This window comes from Gallus gallus, chromosome 4 (genome assembly GCF_016699485.2).
Source record: "Gallus gallus isolate bGalGal1 chromosome 4, bGalGal1.mat.broiler.GRCg7b, whole genome shotgun sequence".
Taxonomy (NCBI): Eukaryota; Metazoa; Chordata; class Aves; order Galliformes; family Phasianidae; genus Gallus; species Gallus gallus.
In genome coordinates, this window is record NC_052535.1 from 74,473,435 (window position 1) to 74,491,670 (window position 18,236).

Consider the following 18,236-nt stretch of genomic DNA (forward strand, 5'->3'; position numbering starts at 1 on the left):
GAGTTCTAGAAGTTACATGAAAGACTTACCTGAATATAGTGATTATAGTAATGGATGGATTGCTTCATTTACAAAGAAAATTAGTACCTTTGGTAAAGAGTTGCCTGCTCTCCTTTGCCAAAGTGATTCAGTTTCTCACTTCTGTTAGTAGATTTCTTATTTAGCTCTTCTGAGTATTCAAAGTAAGTGATTTATAGGGCATCTCTGTCACAATATGACAGATACCATTCTCTCATCTTAGAGAACAGGTCATCTTGCTGCTCTGCTTGATGTGGAATCCAAATGATGACATACAAAAGATATGCTGCTGCCCACATTTTTTGTCTTTAGACTTCCTAAGACCTTTCTTTTATTAACAGCTCTGAGCTGCAAAGTGTTTAATTCATATCTGTGTCAGGATTTAGTTTCAGAAATGAGATTTGGGTTTTGAATTCAACCTGAGTCCTTCAAGAAAACTCCTTAAGGAGCTGTGCTCTGTTAATGCGGCTTCAACTTTCTCCCAAAGGACAGTAGTAGCCTCTTCCTTTTAAAACACACTATAGGAAAATGTTTTGTTAATAAATTAGTAGTTACGAGACTGATCTAGAAAGATAATGTTCGGCTTCCTTTCTTTTCTCAGCACGCAGTGATTTGCATCACTCCAGAGTGAGAAGTCTCATCCTTCATGAGTATATAACAATGCCTAAAATAAAAGTAAATAATTCTGTAATCCTTTCTATCGTAAACTCATCTATTTTGATCCTGACATATATGCCGTGTTTTCATAGTCCTTTTTTTTATAGTCCTTCTGTACTCTTGTTCTATGGAAAAACAGCATATATCATCATTATCACTCTTCTTTCAGTATCTCTTTCCTAAGCTGCAAAATACTCCTTTAGTTTTTTTTTTTTTTTTTCCTGCTGAGGAAACCAGCTCACACCTTTAGCTATCCTTGGCACTCTGCACAGGGTACTGCTAGTTCTACTATTATCTTTTGCTTACCAGAATTTTTTGTTGCTGAATCAGGACAGGGTCACAGCATGCCCTCAGTTCCCTAGACTTTGTCTATCTGTTTCCTCATCTACAAGCCATCCTTTGGTATACAAGCTGATATTAGACCAAATCTGCTTAAAACTTTGTCCTGGTTTTGCATAACAAATGATTCTACCTCCAACCTTGGAATGGGAATGCCCACTGATGAATATGGCAGTGAAAGCTGCATCTGGATGCAGCTTTCATATTCTAGAGGCATACAGGAAATGTTCACCATTCCCTACATTCTATTCCAAGCTGCAAGATGAGTCAAAATGGTGCAAGAAAACTAGCACTGCAAACACTCTCAACCAAACTCTAAAGTTAAGATCCCTTCTAGTGTGAATCTTATAGTGTACTAGAAGTGTATTCTACCACGAAAAAGTGAAAGAAAATTTCTGTTGAATGATCTCTTGGGCAAGACTTGCCAGCCTCTGACAACTGCTGCTGCTCCTCTATTTTGATTTGGAAGCCATGTTAGTGGGTCTTAGAAGTACATCCCTTTTACTGCTGTTATGTGATAATTAAGATCAGTGTGGCATGCTTTAAAAGCAAGAAATAACACAGTAGGGCATATTAGAGAAGCCCCACTTTCAGTTCCTGTGATTTATTTATTTTTTTCTTTTTGGTAACATCAAGGGCCTCTTTGTTCTTAAACAAATACATTACTGTCTCTTTTAAAATCCCCTCTTTGTGCTGAGTACTTGTTTGGCACAACTATCATTGAGGTAGCACTGTACAGTCTAGGGAACATATCAAGTTCAGGACTCTGAATTCATAGTCCCTGTGCAAAGGATGGCCTATCCCTTCACCAAGTAAACAGTAGGAAGTTATGTAAAGAACTACAGAGCATTCAGTCTTCATTGAGTATGGTCATTGTCTGGTCACCGGGTATAAGGACCTATCTTTGCTCATGGAAAAAGTAAGGACTGCAAAAGTTTTTCCTCTTGCTCCTATCCAGTTCTTTCTCCTCTGTCCTTTGGCTGGTTGGTGTGGTAGAAAGGGGCCTAAATAAGTAAGTTGTGCATTACTTCATATAGCAGCATTTTGAGGAACATAAATTGCTAGCATAATTTGAGAAAATTACTCAAAGTTGTTTTCCATGAAACATATCAGCCATTGGACTGAACTGTGAATAATTTTAACTTTAATTTCTAACTAGTCATGTGTTACTGGAAGGCCTGAATATCAGTTGCAGAGAACACTATGATAATCTGAGAACTGTTTTGTTGTTTCTTTTCTGCACTGCTTTCATAAGACTTCTTCCTAAAACAGTCAAGTTTTATTCATTTGAATTAAAGGTGGCTAGACTACTTACTGGCTAAGTATTAACTGGTATATATCCAGATAAATTAAAAACAAAACAAAACTTGAACATAGGAAGTTTCTTACTAACATGCAGAAGAACTTCCTTATGGTAAAGGTGATAGAGCACTGGAACCAATTGCCCAGAGAGGCTGTGGAGTCTCCTTCTATGGAGATATTCAAGTCCCATCTGGACTTCTACATGTGTAACCTAGTGTAGGGTACCTGCTTTAGTAGCAGGGTTGGGCTCGATGATCTCCTGAGGTCCCTTCTAATCTCTGCAATTCCAAAATTAGGAGTATATCCATTAATTTTTTTCTGCTAACAATTTCTTCCAAACAAGCTGAAAAACAGGTGTTGTCATTACATGTGTACAGTTTGTCCCACCTAATTTCACTATAGATATTTGCCAACTACATTTGTAATGGTGTATGATCTTCACGTTTGTTTTGTGTGTTTGTTTTTCACAGGATGAGAATATAATGCGGTCCATGCAGCTCTTTGAAAATGTGATTTAATGAAGGCATTAGGTCAACAACTAATGGACAAATATAAGCAATTCTGCAACATAATCTAAAAGATGGATTTCCCACTCTACCATAAATAAATTACTCAGCTTTATACTGAGAAATGCAATATGCAAAGAAGTCTTTTTTTTTTGTTATTAAAGTTTTCTCCCTAAATCTTTCAAAATTATACATTTTAGTACTTCAGCAGTGGCTACTTAGCAAGATCATTCTGAGAAGTCAGTGTTTTATTTCAAACCCCTCAAAACAGAACCTGACATGCATTTTATTATCATTCCAAACCCTAGATAAAATAGATTTAATCTCACAAGGAAATAAAATAGTCTTAGTTTTGCTACACATTTGTACTGGATTCAGCTCTGGGTGTTTGAGCGTACTTATTAAGGCTCAGCTTCTAATTTATACAGAGGCATTACCATGTATTTTCTTTTCATGTTTGTACGGTGTAGTCCTCATATTTTTAATTAATACTTTGAGTTAAAGTGCTATCACTGATGTCCAATGCATAGCTTGCAGCAATTGCCTTTCACATTTGACTTGCTTTGGTCCTCTTCAGAAACACCTCCCAAACCTAGTAAAATAGGTAACTTGAGAGGAAGAAGTGTTAAACAACAAACACATTTAAATTACGATTGTTTCAGTAGTTCTGTTCCCTAACAAATACTGGTAAGCTGCTATCAAATATGTTTATCTAGTAAATCTGCATTTAATTTATCATGACAAAAATGTCAACATGTTCTACATGCTGTACTTCTAATTCTTCTTGGACATGTAAACAAAGTTCTTTGCTGAAAATTATGAATCTTCTGAATTTGAATTTTTTTTTAATGAAGGAAACTTAACTGGTTCCTACCACTGTTCCCGTGAGTATGTGTCTTGTTGCCTTTAATAAAGTAAAAAAAAAAGAAGTTACTTTAAAATTTTCATTCCTCTTCAGTGCACAGAATGAAGATCACTAGGCAGTAACACCTACTAATGACTACTAGACAAGCTAACATCTGTGTCAGCATTTTTGTAGTATCTATCTTAAGATTCAGGAAAAAAAATGAAGCTTCAACTATACAATATTATCTATATGTGATAAGTGCATTAATTTTTTTAGGATCATTTCTTCATTATGATTGGAGAAACCTTAATTATCAAAACCTAGATAAAAATGTATGTACCTAAAATATACTAATGCCCCTTCCAATACATGTAATTTTTAAGATACATTGTCCAGAGATTTATGCCAATACTTTCCAATAGGTGAAATGCTATCAGAGATAGGCCAAACTTCATCGTGACATTGCTGCAGAAAACATGAAATGGGATTAATGATGTAGAAAGAATGTTGTAAACATTCTTCTGCAAAAAAAAAAAAAAATCAGGTATCTATTCTGGTGTAGAGATGGAATGTTAGAGGCATGTTGAAGGCTGCTCTGCTATCACCAGTGTAGAATAAGAGTAGTACAATACATGTACACCTGAAATTTGCTGTAGAGTGTTTGTGTAAACTAAGTGTGCAAATTTTGTAAAAAAAAAAATAAGAAATAAAGTAAACAAAGAAAAATAAGCAGCATGAGCAATTTTTTGTGTTGTTAAATAGTTGTATTACTTCAGATTTAAGATTTCTGCCAACAAAATTAATTTCTTTTAAAAAGCTTAAATACATATATATTGACTTAGAACTCTTCTGAATTAAATTTAATTTAGCCAGCCAGCAATAATCTTCTGAATATTCTGAAACTGTTTTCACATGAACAGTAATATTTAACAAGACATGCTGAATGACATTTTGCAATCAAGCTCAATTACACTAATGGTCAAATGCGCTCTGGTTTCTGAGAACAATGTGCTGAGCAAGCTCCCTGTTTGCTACATGTATAGTATATTCAGCTTCATACCTTCAAAAGCTGACTCTCAAAGAAGTCTAGGTGGGCTCTTACAATTCTGTGTCTAATCCACTAAGTCCTGATGAACCAGAACTGCATCCATGTGCGCCCGTGGCACAGGATAAGAAGTTAAACGTTTCAAAAGTGTATGTAATTTAACACAAAGTTAATTGCCATTTAAGTAATTGCAGCCAAATTATTTAGTGTTCCACAAATATACAAAACATATTATGCAGATCTATTAATGGAAATCGTAATTTATAACAAAATATAAATTTATTTACTCTGCTTTTGAAATAATATCCAATGTCTTTGTAAGCACAATGCATAAACAAATAGCAGCCAACAGAGAATTAACAGAGTCTTTCATAATCATATGTTCACAAACTTATGGGACTTTTCCCACACTCCATTATACTGAAAAAGAACTGTGATTAATTTAAGAGAATATAACGTACCACAAAGTGATGTTCACAGGCAGTTTATCTTCAGGCTTGACCTCACAAATCACTATGGATTTTTTGCTCAGGGGAATACAGAACAATAGGTTGGAATTTTTGATTTGATGATAGTCACTGTTGCCTGATGACAAAAATAGAATATATTTAAACAAAGTAAGGCGCACTAGCACTACATTTGAGAGCATTCACATCATGTCTATAAACTATATAATTCAAAACTTTTAGTTGCCTTTACTGCTATGAAATAAGATGGTAGAAAATTAGAATTTATCATTTACTAAGAAATTTACTTTCAAAAGAGTTGAAAATAATGGAGTGAAAAAATGACAGCATTGTGATTAACTAAGGAAGGAGAGTGAATATGCTGGAAGAGATTTCCAAAAAGAGTGCTGATCATATACATTGTAACTCATTTTTTAATGGTAGATAAATTCATTGGTTGTACTACGTAATGTCACTGACTGGGATCACAACCTAGGCACTTCTTTCCAGCTTTTTGGTTTTTTTTTTTGTAAAGAATTTTAAAAGATGTGCAGAAAGACCACACAGTAATCTGATAGACAACAATAAATTACTAGGCAGAGATCATAATTAGAGGTGGCTTAATGATTTATTGGATCAGCTCTATTATCTGGACTTTCTCAGAACATCAAAATGAAGTGTAATTTTCCTCTCCTCATCTCACTCAACACAAATCAGGAACTTTCATGCTGCTTTGTGACAATATCACACAGTCTGCAAGATGAACATTCCTATTGCCCTTAAATGAATATGAGTACCCCTAAAAATGAGCTGCTGCCTATTGATTATATGGTTGTTTATTAGGAAAAAGAGGCACAGAAATGGTAGGACCTACATTTAGGGTCCCTACCCTCCACATTATTTCTGTTCTTTACCAATGGTCATTCAGTATCATACATGCAACTGCTCATGGGGTCATTAGAACAAATACTTTCCATTCTAGATGAACGTCCAAGCCAATCTTTTCTCACTTTTTCTTCTCTCCTTCTTGATGAACAATGAATAGCACAACAAAAGTTGTGAACAGAATGTTCAGCACTATACTACTCCTCAGTACTTTACTGTTTAAGTATTTTTTTTTTTTTAATGTGTAGCAACTGATGATCTTAACCTCTGGGTCAACCAAGATGGGCTAAAATGTGAGCAGCTGATTTTCTTAGTAAGTGACCTAAATACTAAGCTATTAGGAAATGGGCAGGCATCATCAATAACAGCAAATTGTTTCTTTTAGCATGAGCTAAAAGAGTGCTGAGCAAAGCGCTTTTAGGCTCAGAAAAAGAAACACAAAGCCTTCATCCCAGGTGCACTGAAGGAAGGCAAATATTCAGCCTGACTCAGGTGTCAAAAGGGGCCAAGAGCAATTTGCATTTAACATTTGGTGAATTCATGGATCACTCTTCATGGGTATCTACCCTACTCTATGGTCTGTACAAGAAGCCCTCATGCTTAACTCAGCGTGAAAAGCTACTTCGTAAATGCTGCGGTGCCTAACTTGAACTAAGGACTCATATAAAGCATCCTGGATATTAACCCACTCCACACCCATTTTAAACCCTGGAAAAAGAATTTCCAGAAAAGTGAAAAATTCAAAAGAAAGAACAGAGAGTGACTTATTTAACCACTAAGGCTGCATAAACTTCCCACCAGGAAGAATAAAATCTTCCAAGCAAATAACATTGGTAGGGATTCACATGGATGGATGCTGGCTCTGCAAAAGAGTCTTTCAAATGTGGACTGATGCACTGTTGGAGTATGGCCATTCTGTTTCTTATGTAGCTATTGATCCCCTGGAACATTTTACTGAAACACACTCCTGTGTTTCCTGCTCTGAGATTAAAATAATGGTGAAGACAAATAAAAGAGAGAAATAAAAAATGGGAAACAACAGAAGCTAACTGGTAGAATACGCTTCACGCAGTGCAGATTTAAGGTCATTTCTATCATCACTTAATACCTCAAAAGGACTAAAACAACTATTGCAGTGGACTGGAATTGCCACAGTTTAATATAATAAAAAAATCCTCTGTTTTATACAATATGAATAGCTATGAGGTGTTAAAATAAGTACTTCTCTGAGCAGGGTTATTAATCTGTTAGCCAGATATGGAAGTTATCTTGGCAAAGATGCATTCCAGTGTGCAGTTTACATATTACTGTCTGGTCAACTCACCTTTCCACCATATTGCTCCAACTTTTGTAAAGCAACAGTGATTTTTTCTCTAAATTTCTTGTCCATCAATCTCCTTGAAAGCTATTGGAAAAGTAAAATAAAGAGGTCTGTAGCCCATTCTCTTTTCTTTGCAAAATGAGAGCCAAAAGAAACACCATTTTATAACTTGTAGCTGATATCAAAGTATGGATCTCAGTCAAGTCAAGGCAGAAGGAGTGAAACGTTAACTGTTGAGCTTACTTTGAAGTTCTCATCTGTTAGCCAAACAGTTTAATTTTTTTCCTTTTAGCAAACAAATTTGGAAGAGGAATCAATCAATACAAAGTCATTCTTGAAGTGCTATCCACATGAAAACTTAACATGCTTTTCATATGCACCAAAAAAGATTTACTATAGTGGAAACACTCTAAAAAAATATTGCAGATTCTCTCTTCCTTTTATTTTGATGTAAAAATTCTATTTGGAAGAAAGCTACATTAAACCATGTCTGTCTGATAGAGAAGGGAAGTATAAAAATACGTTCCCCCGTTCAACTTGAAGGTTACTGAATAAAACTTCCATGTGCAGAATTCCCACCTCCAGGAAGTAGAAATATCTTCCTATAATAATTTATTGACACTTACACAGATTTTTGAAAACATTCACCCTTGAAGTGCAGAACTCATTTAGCAATAATATTTGTTTCAAAACATAGCATCTATTTCACCTCAGGGTCAAAAAGTCCAATCTTTTTTTAAACAGAGAACACTTCAATTATTCTCCAGTTTACATTAACATCAGGTTTTGCACAGTTACAACTTTTGAAGTCATTATACTATTCAGGAATGATGGACTTGCACAGAGAAATATATGAAGTAATGCTTTTCATGGAACTGCTGAGTCCTCCAATGTTATCCATGCAGATATTACAGTAAACAACTCAACAAAAGTATCATAAAAATAATCTCTTACTACAGCATTAAAGCTTACATTTGTGAGCAGATGCTTAAGATGGTCGTTAAGAGATGGGCCAACAACAGCACTCAGTTGAACTAAAGCGTCTAATCCCCTTTCAAATACTTCATCATCTGAATGGGCCTTTAAGGGAAGGAAAAGAAGTCCTGTCAGACTAATATTCAGACAAGTGCACAAACTCTTCAAAAATGCAATCTCTATTTTATGACTGTATTTTTATTACTGTACTTTTAATTAACTAAAACTACTGGAAAACCAGAAAGTAGAAAACAAAAGCCTCCACAATTTGTCAGTGAAATTACTGCACTAAATTAAATAAAATAAAAAAAGGACACTGCTAATTTATACTTGATATGCAAATAAATACATTCGGCAAGCAAGAGAAACTACATCTAATATTTCACTTTTGAAATGTATCCTATGTACAGTGCTGCACAGCTTATTAGGAAGAACTTTTTTAAAATGTGGATACATCAAAATTGGGAACCAACATTTTAGTTGAAAACATAATGAACTCAGAGTAATTCTTAAGTAATTCATAACAATAATTATATTTGTTGGAGAAACACAGGAACCAATGGCTTTCTGGCTCAATGAATTTAGCCCTGCCAACTACAACTTTGTCACCTGCCAGCAACCTTCACACTCTTACCTACTTCTACGGTGCTTTGTCATCTCAGACAAGAAGAACAGACAAGAATAATTCTTCTAGTTCTAAAAAAATAAATAAAAAATACTTGTGAAAATCTCTGCAAGAAGAGTAACACATACCAATGCAGTCTTTAACACAGGAACTAGACGAGGCAACAGGGGAATGGCTTTTTCAGTAGCACCTTCAACCAGAAGTAATTCCTTAAAACCCTCCTTTGAAACAAACGTATAGGGATGCTTTGTCTCTCTCAGACCCTGGTGCAAATGTAAAATGCATTCTCTTAATAGTTATTCTGTTAAACAAGACATCATTAAAAAAGTTTCACATAACAGAAAGACAGTGTTTAGAGTCTCTTACATCAATTCAAAACATAAAATACACTAACTCCACCATGTGGATCCACTGAGTACAACTCTGATCACAAAATATTCATTTTTCTTTTGAAACATTGAATATTAAAACTTACATTATGAATATTGATATTTTAATCACTATTTGTACTTCATTATCTTTAATCTGCCTACCCAAAGGAATTTTTCAACCAGGCCATCAACAGAAGATTAGGTTATATTTGTAAATAATTTCCATACCGCTAGGAAAAATAAAATAGAAGGTGAACAATGGAAGGAAAGACAGCATCCCCAACAACTGCAAAAACCTGTGAATGGTACAGAAATGCATGACGACACCAAGCAGCAGAACTCAAAGACTGAAGTTGTATGGTGGAAGTCTTTCTTCTTTCCTTAACAGGAGCTTCAAGCTACTTCAGGTACTGACAGCTTGTTTAATCTTTCAAAGCAATAGAATGCCCTGAAGGCATTCAAGGCCAGACTGGATGTGGCTCTGGGCAGCCTGGTCTGGTGGCTGGCAACCCTACCCACGGCAGGGCGTTTAAACTTTAAGGTCCTTTTTGACGCAGGCCATTCTAGGATTCTGTGAAGATAAAAGCCTGCGCTACAGAATGCACAGAATTCAGACTGTTAAGACTCCTGAAACATATTTGGCCATAAATGATGCTGATGAAATACAGGAGTGTGAACATTATAAACAGTGTTTATTTTCTTAAACTAATTTAAAGAATCCTATTTCCACTGTATTAATTCAATCTATTAGCAAGGGCATTCTTAATTTAATAGGTGAGCTTTACACACACAAAAAAATAATCAGTTGTTTATAAAAGAACCTCCAAACCCACAAATGAATCAAAGTATTTTGTTCAATGCAGTCATGTATGTGGACAATATGTCAATGATTAAGTAGAACTACCTAGCTCTTCCAAAATGCTCTGACTAAAGAATTAGAAGTGGCAGTATTCTTGACTGTCTTCGTAGAATGGCTTGGGCTGGAAGGGACCTCAAGGATCATCAATGCACACAAGATCTTCACTTTGCTCTTCCATATATGCAAGCCTAAATTTTGGCTAGTTTAGCTGGTTTTGAAATATTTGCAACTTAAATAGATTATATTGTAAAATGCAAAGGTTCATTTTTATTTTTTTTTTCCATAGCACACTAAAGGAACTTTTACTAAGCATGTGAAGTAGTTACCTAGCTCTACTTCCTTAAGGTCTAGGTCAGAGGGCCTTGTACTTTTTGTACCCCTGTACCTCAGGGAGGGGAAATCCTTAAGGACTTCTGGTCAGTATTAAGATTACTTAAAAATAATATTCAGATGGTTGAAGTTGATGTACTACCTTCAGAACAAATCTTCATTTTTACTCTTATCTGAGCAAGACATACTGGTTAACTGGCGTTTTAGAACACTTCCTTTCCTTGTCCTAAGTGCCAATTTGTAGCTTAACAAGGAATATATAATGAGTACTAAATCACTGCTGCAGCTAAGTCAGTAAATATCAGACCCCTAATAATTCCTTAGCTGAACTTTCCACCTGTAAGGATGTCTGACTGATTCAGTGACTTGCAAAGTACAGATCTAAAAGTGCAAACACATCCAACTCAACTTAAAGTGTAAACTCATAACAGATAAAAGTATAGCTTTTCAATGAGCACAGAGCTCCAAAAAAGCCACTGCTTTATACTGCTGAATATGAAGTAGTGCTCACAGCACACATATACAAAATACTATAGCAGTTGATACTATTAACATAAAGTCCCAAAGAATTAACATTTATAACATAACCTGAACTTGCTGGAAAGCTATCCAGCAAGTCCTCACTTTCATGAAGAGCCGTCTCCAAGACCAATTTGAAGCCTGATACAATTGTGATAGTTCCTAGGCAGAACTATACCGATGATTTAAGAAGCACAATGTAGGAAACTATAAAAACTAACATCAACAAAAGTTTTAAAACTGATTATCTATCACACTGTCAGTGATAATCTATAGTATACTGAACATGCTTCAGATTGAGATGCAATCTCCTGTGATTAGTCACTAAGCTTTTACATATAGAGGCTATACTATTAAAGTTTAATGTTTCTAGCCCTTAATAACATTGAGAAAGTTTCAGTAACATTAAATGCATTCATATTTCTTCCCAAATCCATATATAGACAAAACAAAGTCAATCCAAATAGTTCAGAATGCCTTGAAGGAGAAGGTAAGTCCAAAATCTATCAATATATTACAAGGCTTGCTCTGAAAGTAATGTTTCCTATCTTGTTATGCTGGCCCAGAATGTCAGAGGGGAATGTTGGTGGTGAGGCAGTAGATACTGGACCTTCCCACTAATATTCCCTTACATTTTTTGACGCAACAGATGGGGCAGAGTCACTGCTGTGATGGCAGGGGTCAGGGGGTGATTCTTACACGACCCAAAGTGACTTTAGCTACAGTTAATAGCACGCATTATTGGTCAAAGATTCACTTTGTGTTAAGTATAACATTAGTGGAAAAGAAGACAGAGCTACACTATTTTCAGTGGCACCCGGTGCCAAGGGTAAGGGGCAATAGGCACAAACTACAACAAAAGAAGTTCCACTGGAATACCAGTAGAAGCACTTCATTGTACAGATGATACAACACTGGCACAACCTGCTCTCAGTGCCCCTGCTTGAGCAGGAGTTGGACAGATGGATCTAAATGTTCCTTCCCACCTCAAACATTCTGTGTGTGATAACAGGAGGTAAAAGCATCCTGGAAGAGATAACCTCACTGCCTGGGCCAGAAACGCATCAACATAAAGCTGCTGGAATGTGATAAGGAAGATACTTTAGGTAATACTAAAGCACAAGCATAAAAACAGTTTTGATTTCCATTTCTTCATAGGTTTCTGATGGAAAAAAAAATCACAACAGTGTCATTCATTTTTATATTCATTTAAATATATTCATATTTAAAACACTACTTCTCCTTGCATTTACCTTTACACTAGATAGGGTTGTGGACAATTATAATGAAAGAAGGAAATATCAAAGTATTCCTCCTCTTCAGGTGTTAACAGTTCTTAAAATGTTGTACTGAAATGCGTATTAGAATCATAGAATCACCAAGGTTGGAAAAGACCTACAAGATAACCCAGTTCAACCATCCACCTGTCACCAGTAGTTCTCACTAAACCACATCCCTCAGAACAACATATAAATGTTCCTTGAACATCTCCAGGGTCGGTGACTCCACCACCTCCCTGGGCTGCCCTTTCCAGCACCTGACCGCTCTTTTGGAAAAGTAATATTTCCAAAATAGTGAAACATTTGCAGCAAAAAAAAAAAGAGCACAGAAACCCACCAGCTGTCTTTTCAATGACCAGAAAACAAGTAAGAGAAAAATCTAACACAGCTCCACTGGTTTTAAATTACTCTTTGTAGTTCCCACAATAGTTTTCAGTTGATGCTAGCTTGGAGGTGGGCACTTCTTTTTACACAGTGGACATTGTCAGGACCTCCAAATAAGCAGAAACAGCCTATGTCAGTTCAGTCATTTTACGCATACAGATCATTGCAAAGGCACACAAAAGCTAACAGTGTATTCTGATTGAAAGTGAACTGGAATTCAGTTAAACTGACTACTGAACTGTGAATTTCAATGCTTCCAAAAGGTAGAAGACAAAGAATCAAAAGTTCTCCTGTGTGCTCTCTAAACATATCTACTCCTTCTGAGCCCCTAGCAAATCCAGTCAGTGAATTTAGTTCTATGCAGATATGGTGACTATACGATTGGTCTTATCTACAAAAGAGTTATGTTTTCACAGTCTCTGGATGACTTTTTTGGATCCCAGACCGTACTGTATGTGAAAGGTATGGACTGGAAAAACAAATGAACAAAAAAAGAAGAACACTTTGCGTGTGTTTGAGAGAACTGAAACCCTACTTTTTTTCTCCACAGAGCATCCACATCCCAGATAAATGCTTAGGCCAGAAAGGAATGGGCTTGATTTTAGTTTCTTATTTACCTCTGTGTTTGAAATTAGGTTTGGAAACTGCCAGTACCTAAGTTCTTCCCAGAATTATTTTAATTAAATCATGAAGAAATAGACTGGCATTATTGAGGAACACGTAGCTCTGAAACATTTTCATACATCCCTTCTTTCAAAGAATAAATCATAAACCACGGAGTCCAACTACAGTAGCAGTTAAATAACAGCAGCTGACATAAAAATCTAGCTGAGTACATTCACATAACATTTCAGCACTACATGGAATAAATACTGTATGCTTATCTTCCCAAGAAGACATTTACCTCTGCCAGAGTAACAAGAAGAGGATCAAAAGGAACTGTTTCAAGAGGGCACTCCCAGTGCAGTCTGTGCTTTACTGATCCATGCATTAACCTATACAAAGAATTAAAGTTGGAACAAATTAACATATAATAATAAAGAATTTATTTCTAACACTATTCATATTGAAATATTACCATTAGTTTTTTAAGACTACTATGCCATGGTATGTACAACCTCAACATATACCACCCTCTGTAATGAAATGTGTAAGAGCCCAGAGAAGTGCAATTATTGCAGTTTTCAAGATGGCAGTTTTCAGAATTCTAATCCCAACCGCAAAGAAATCAGAAAAAAAAGTTATAAGAATTATAGATGCATTTCATACAGACACAGAAGATGCTCCCTTTGTAAAGCTACTCATTTTAATAACTGTCAATAAGCATTTCCCTCAAATACTAACAGATAAGAAAAAACAGCTCAAACTGAAAGAAAACTATACTGGAATTCTTCAGTTGATCCTGTATAAATGACTTCTTGAATATGTATATAATATATATAGTGCTCATGATTAATGAGTAATTATTAATTTAACTAATTCTGCATCCACTTGACAGAACACTGGAGAAAAGTGCTTATTATGTATATGAATATGTAATAGACAAAGGGAATTTAAAATACCATACAACAACTACATGTAGTTTTGTTAATACCCGATATTGCTGAAAATTAGAGAGTTCAAATAATCAAGAAAACATTCTCATATTACTTACTGCAGACAAAAAGACTGCAGGATGTTTGCTGAATAAAATGGTACTAATTTGATTATCTTTGTTATTAGGGAAAGCACCTTTATATGAAGAAATCAGCATCTTTCATGGAAGAGTTTTAACATTGCACAAAAAAGAACAGACGACGCCAGTATCAAACATATAGAAAATTGCGTCTTTCTTTGAAAAGAAATTAAGCTGCCTAAGTAAAAGAGTATAAAGCTGTGAACAGTTGTTTATCTATCTGTGCAATTCTACCTAACCGTAACACATATAATAAAAAGAAAGCAAACTGAACTAAAATACCTGCATGGAATGCCACCTTTAGCATATGTAGCAGCAAACGCAGAAGGTGTTCTAGAAGGAGCAGCAAACTGCAAGGACACAAGAAAAGAAGAAAAAAAAATGTGTTATATGTTTGTAAGTTTGAATATGTTAAAACTGCAAATTATTGTGAAGGGAGCTTAGTTGTATGACTGTAAAAATAATTTTAAAAAAATCTGCAGATACAGGATGAAAAACACCCATTTGATACATTTATCAGAAAAGGGCTTTACAGAATTGTCTGCAGAGAAAAAAAAAATCAACTAATAACATAGAATTCATGCTCTCCTGATACAGTGCCCCCATCTTCCTATTTTGCCATGCAAATCTTAAGACTGAAATCTTATGAGTTCTCTCTTAAAAGATTAAGGACATCTCACTTTCCTAATTGTGATTATATGCAGGTGTCATGGCTGGGATAATTTTCTCTGTAGAGGCTGGTATGATTAAGTGCTTTGTATTTTTGATGAAAATACTGATGATAGTACATTACTTGTTGAACGGCAGTGCTTACACAGAGCCATGGACTTTCCAGCTTCTTACGCTGCCCTGCTAAGCAAGTTGCTGGGGGTGCACAAGAAGGGGACATAGCCATAACAGTTGATTTCAAACTGGTCAAAAGGACATCCTGTACCATATGGTGCCATGCTTGGCAATAAAAGCTGGGGTAAAAAAGGAGGGGACTTTGGAATGATGGTGTTTGTCTTCTCAAGCAGTCATTATGTGTGATGAGCTCTGCTTCCCTGGAAGTGGCTGAAGATCTGCCTGCTGATGGGAAGCAGCAAATGAATTCCTTGTTTTCCTTCAATTGCTTTTGTTTTACCTAGTAAACCATCTTTACCTTAATTGACAAGTTCTTGCACTTTTACGCTCTGCAATTCCTTTGTCCATCCCACTTGGGAAGGGTGAGCAGCTGTGTGCTATTGAGCTGACACACAGCTGTGGGGTTACTCAACAACAGCAGGTAACATGCAGGAGGCTGTTTTGCTCCAACTCCAGCCTGATCTGAGAGTATACATGAAATTACAAGTTGGCAAGATGTAGAATAACACCAAACGTTGAGCAAGATGGAATGTGGGCACTGAAAATCAGTGGGAGCTTAATGGGAGGAAAGCCTATACAAAGTTATTTTTTTTAATCACATACATGCTTCTTATCAGTTTGAAATACGACATAATTTATTAGCACAATCACTCAATGCTACTTTCAAGATTAAACACCTTGTCACAAAGTATGTAACATAAAATATCAGGAAATCTTAATTTCTATCTTTCTAGCGTTTGAAACAACACCAACACTGATAAAACTGTGTGCACAATTTGACTTTTCACTAACAATTACTTAGTTAGATTTTCCAAGAGCTAGACAATCTTCAAGATACTACCAGAGTCTTTGTTTCATTGCACAACATGACATGGGTTATCAAAGCCATAACTCTGATCTGTTCCCCTCAAGGACCAGGTGCCAAAATTTATAACTATATGAAAGAAACCAATAGAAAACCTCTTTAACTCTTGGTCCTAAATCATCTTTGGGTTCATAGAAAGAAAAAAAAAAAAAAGTTGCCACTCAAGCCAGAGTTGTATCAAAACTTCTTTTTAAAGTAAACTTGTTATTACTCAAACATTTGAGCATGTAATTTAGGGAACTCATGATTAATAACAGAAGTTTAGTTTAAATTATCAATATTGGACCAGAATAATTATCTGCATGCATATCTTCAAGTATGGAAACTTTTTTCCAACAAAATAATGACTTTAAATAAAACAAAAGACCCACCACCTCATACATACTGGATCAATAGTTTTGGGATTCAACTTGTCACTGGGCTTTGGCTGTGGCTTAACTGCAGGTTCTGGAGAACATGGCAAAGGAGAGGATGTCTTGCTCTTCTGTGCTGCAGTCTTTGTTTTTATCTGGGCGCCTGATGACATTTTTAGAACATTACTACCTAGAATAGAAAAAGATTAAAAACATAGAATTCCATTCCTATGTGACAGGATATCAAGGGTTACAATCTCCAGGTCAAAAGACTGACATTAATAATGAAGAAAATCTGAATAAGCATATTAAAAAAGGAATCCTTATTCTTCTGTATCTCCTAATCCTGTGCTGCTCTCCTTCACTTTGCTAACATTTTCAGAATATGGCCTGCCTTTGGCAACAAATCTGTTAAAAAGGCCACAATTAGGCAATGAAGTCTCTTTAGAACACACAAAAAACATACACGGGATCTTTAAAGGTTATGTAGTCCAACTCCCCTGCAGTGAACAGAGACATCTACAGCTAGATCAGATGCTCAGAACCTGGTTCAGCCTTATCTTGAATGTCACCAGGGATGGGGCATCCAACACACCCCTGGGCAGCCTGTTCCAGTGCCTCATCACCCTAACTGTAAAAAAATTCTTCCTTATATTAAACCTAAATCTACCCTCTTATAGTTGGAAACCATTTCCCACGTCGTATCACAACAGATCCTGCTAAAGAGTACATTCCCCTCTTTCTTACAGCTCCTCTCTAGATACAGAAAGGCCACTATCAGGTCACCACAGAGCCTTCTCTTCTCCAGGCTGAACAGCCCTCGATCTCTCAGCCTGTCCTCATAGAAGAGGTGTTCCATCCCTTGGAGCATTTTTGTGACCCTCCTCTGGATGCATTCCAACAGCTCCATGTCTGTCCTGTACTGAGGACTCCACATCTGGACGCAGTACTCCAGATGAGGTCTCACCAGCACAGAGCAGATGGGCAGGATCACCTCCGTCTCCCTGCTGGCCACGCTGCTTTTGATGCAGCCCAGGATACAGTTGGCTTTCTGGGCAGCGAGGGCACATTGCTGGCTCATGTCCAGCTTCCCATCCACCAATACCTCCAAGTTCCTTTTGGCAGAGCTCTGCTCAATGCTTATATTGGTAGTGGGGGTTGCCACAACCCAGGTGCAAGACCTTGCACTCAGGTTTGCTGAACCACATGTTCAGAAGCATTCAGACTCTTTCCTCTTCCAAGAAGCAATTAAGATACATGCCAAGAACTTATAACACTGTTTTAAGTAACAGGAAATTCGAGGTGCATTCCAAGTCACTGGTCACACCATCACAGAAAGTGCAATCAATAAATAAGTGACAACTGGCAGATCAGCCCTTTGGGACGAAAGTAAAGATGGGAGTGAGGGACAGTGATGAAGGATACGTACAAACCAAGTGCACAGCTTTTGCCAAAGAAGCAGATGGCAGCACGTGACTAAAGGGCTTTTCACATGGAGGCCTCCAGGCAAGATGAAAGTGCTCGTGTGCTGAGAGCTGTGGGGCGCGGCCACTGGCAGAGATCCCACAGCAGAAGCGTGTTATGAACCGAGGGAGTGATATGGAAGGTGTGATACCACAGTTAACCATCCTACTGGCAGATGACAGACTTCACGCAAATGACAGGAACCCATAAATAGAAACGAGGCAAAAGCACATTTCCAAGATGTACTTCAAAGGATAAAAAAAAAAAAAAAATAGGAGGCCTGGGTTTGGTTTCTGGAAGCCACGTACAAAAGTCAGACCGGCAGTA

The 18,236-nt window shown here is 36.5% G+C and overlaps 2 protein-coding genes across 33 annotated transcripts in view; one reads left to right on the forward strand and one right to left on the reverse strand.

The window, feature by feature from the left end:
• KCNIP4 (potassium voltage-gated channel interacting protein 4) overlaps positions 1-4,399 on the forward strand; it is a 382,096-nt gene extending 377,697 nt beyond the window's left edge. For 17 of the 19 annotated variants that reach the window (XM_046939866.1, XM_046939865.1, XM_046939873.1 and 14 more), the window contains one exon: positions 2,787-2,952. In XM_046939866.1, the coding sequence (XP_046795822.1) occupies positions 2,787-2,834 (48 nt within the window). In that variant the 3' untranslated portion in view covers positions 2,835-2,952. Of the gene's footprint in view, positions 1-2,786 lie in introns of all 19 variants that reach the window. The other 2 variants (NM_001396136.1, NM_204555.2) reach the window with 1 other exon arrangement.
• The window catches only part of PACRGL (parkin coregulated like), a 38,956-nt gene that overhangs the window by 20,452 nt on the left and 268 nt on the right, over positions 1-18,236 (reverse strand). For 12 of the 14 annotated variants that reach the window (XM_040699433.2, XM_040699432.2, XM_046940750.1 and 9 more), the window contains exons 2-8: positions 16,478-16,635; positions 14,667-14,734; positions 13,614-13,704; positions 9,095-9,229; positions 8,339-8,446; positions 7,370-7,450; positions 5,176-5,299 (exon numbers count right to left, since the gene is read on the reverse strand). In XM_040699433.2, coding sequence (XP_040555367.1) covers positions 5,243-5,299; positions 7,370-7,450; positions 8,339-8,446; positions 9,095-9,229; positions 13,614-13,704; positions 14,667-14,734; positions 16,478-16,635 — 698 coding nt within the window. In that variant the 3' untranslated portion in view covers positions 5,176-5,242. Of the gene's footprint in view, positions 1-2,814; positions 3,727-5,175; positions 5,300-7,369; positions 7,451-8,338; positions 8,447-9,094; positions 9,230-13,613; positions 13,705-14,666; positions 14,735-16,477; positions 16,636-18,236 lie in introns of those variants that run through there. The other 2 variants (XM_040699421.2, XM_420764.8) reach the window with 2 other exon arrangements.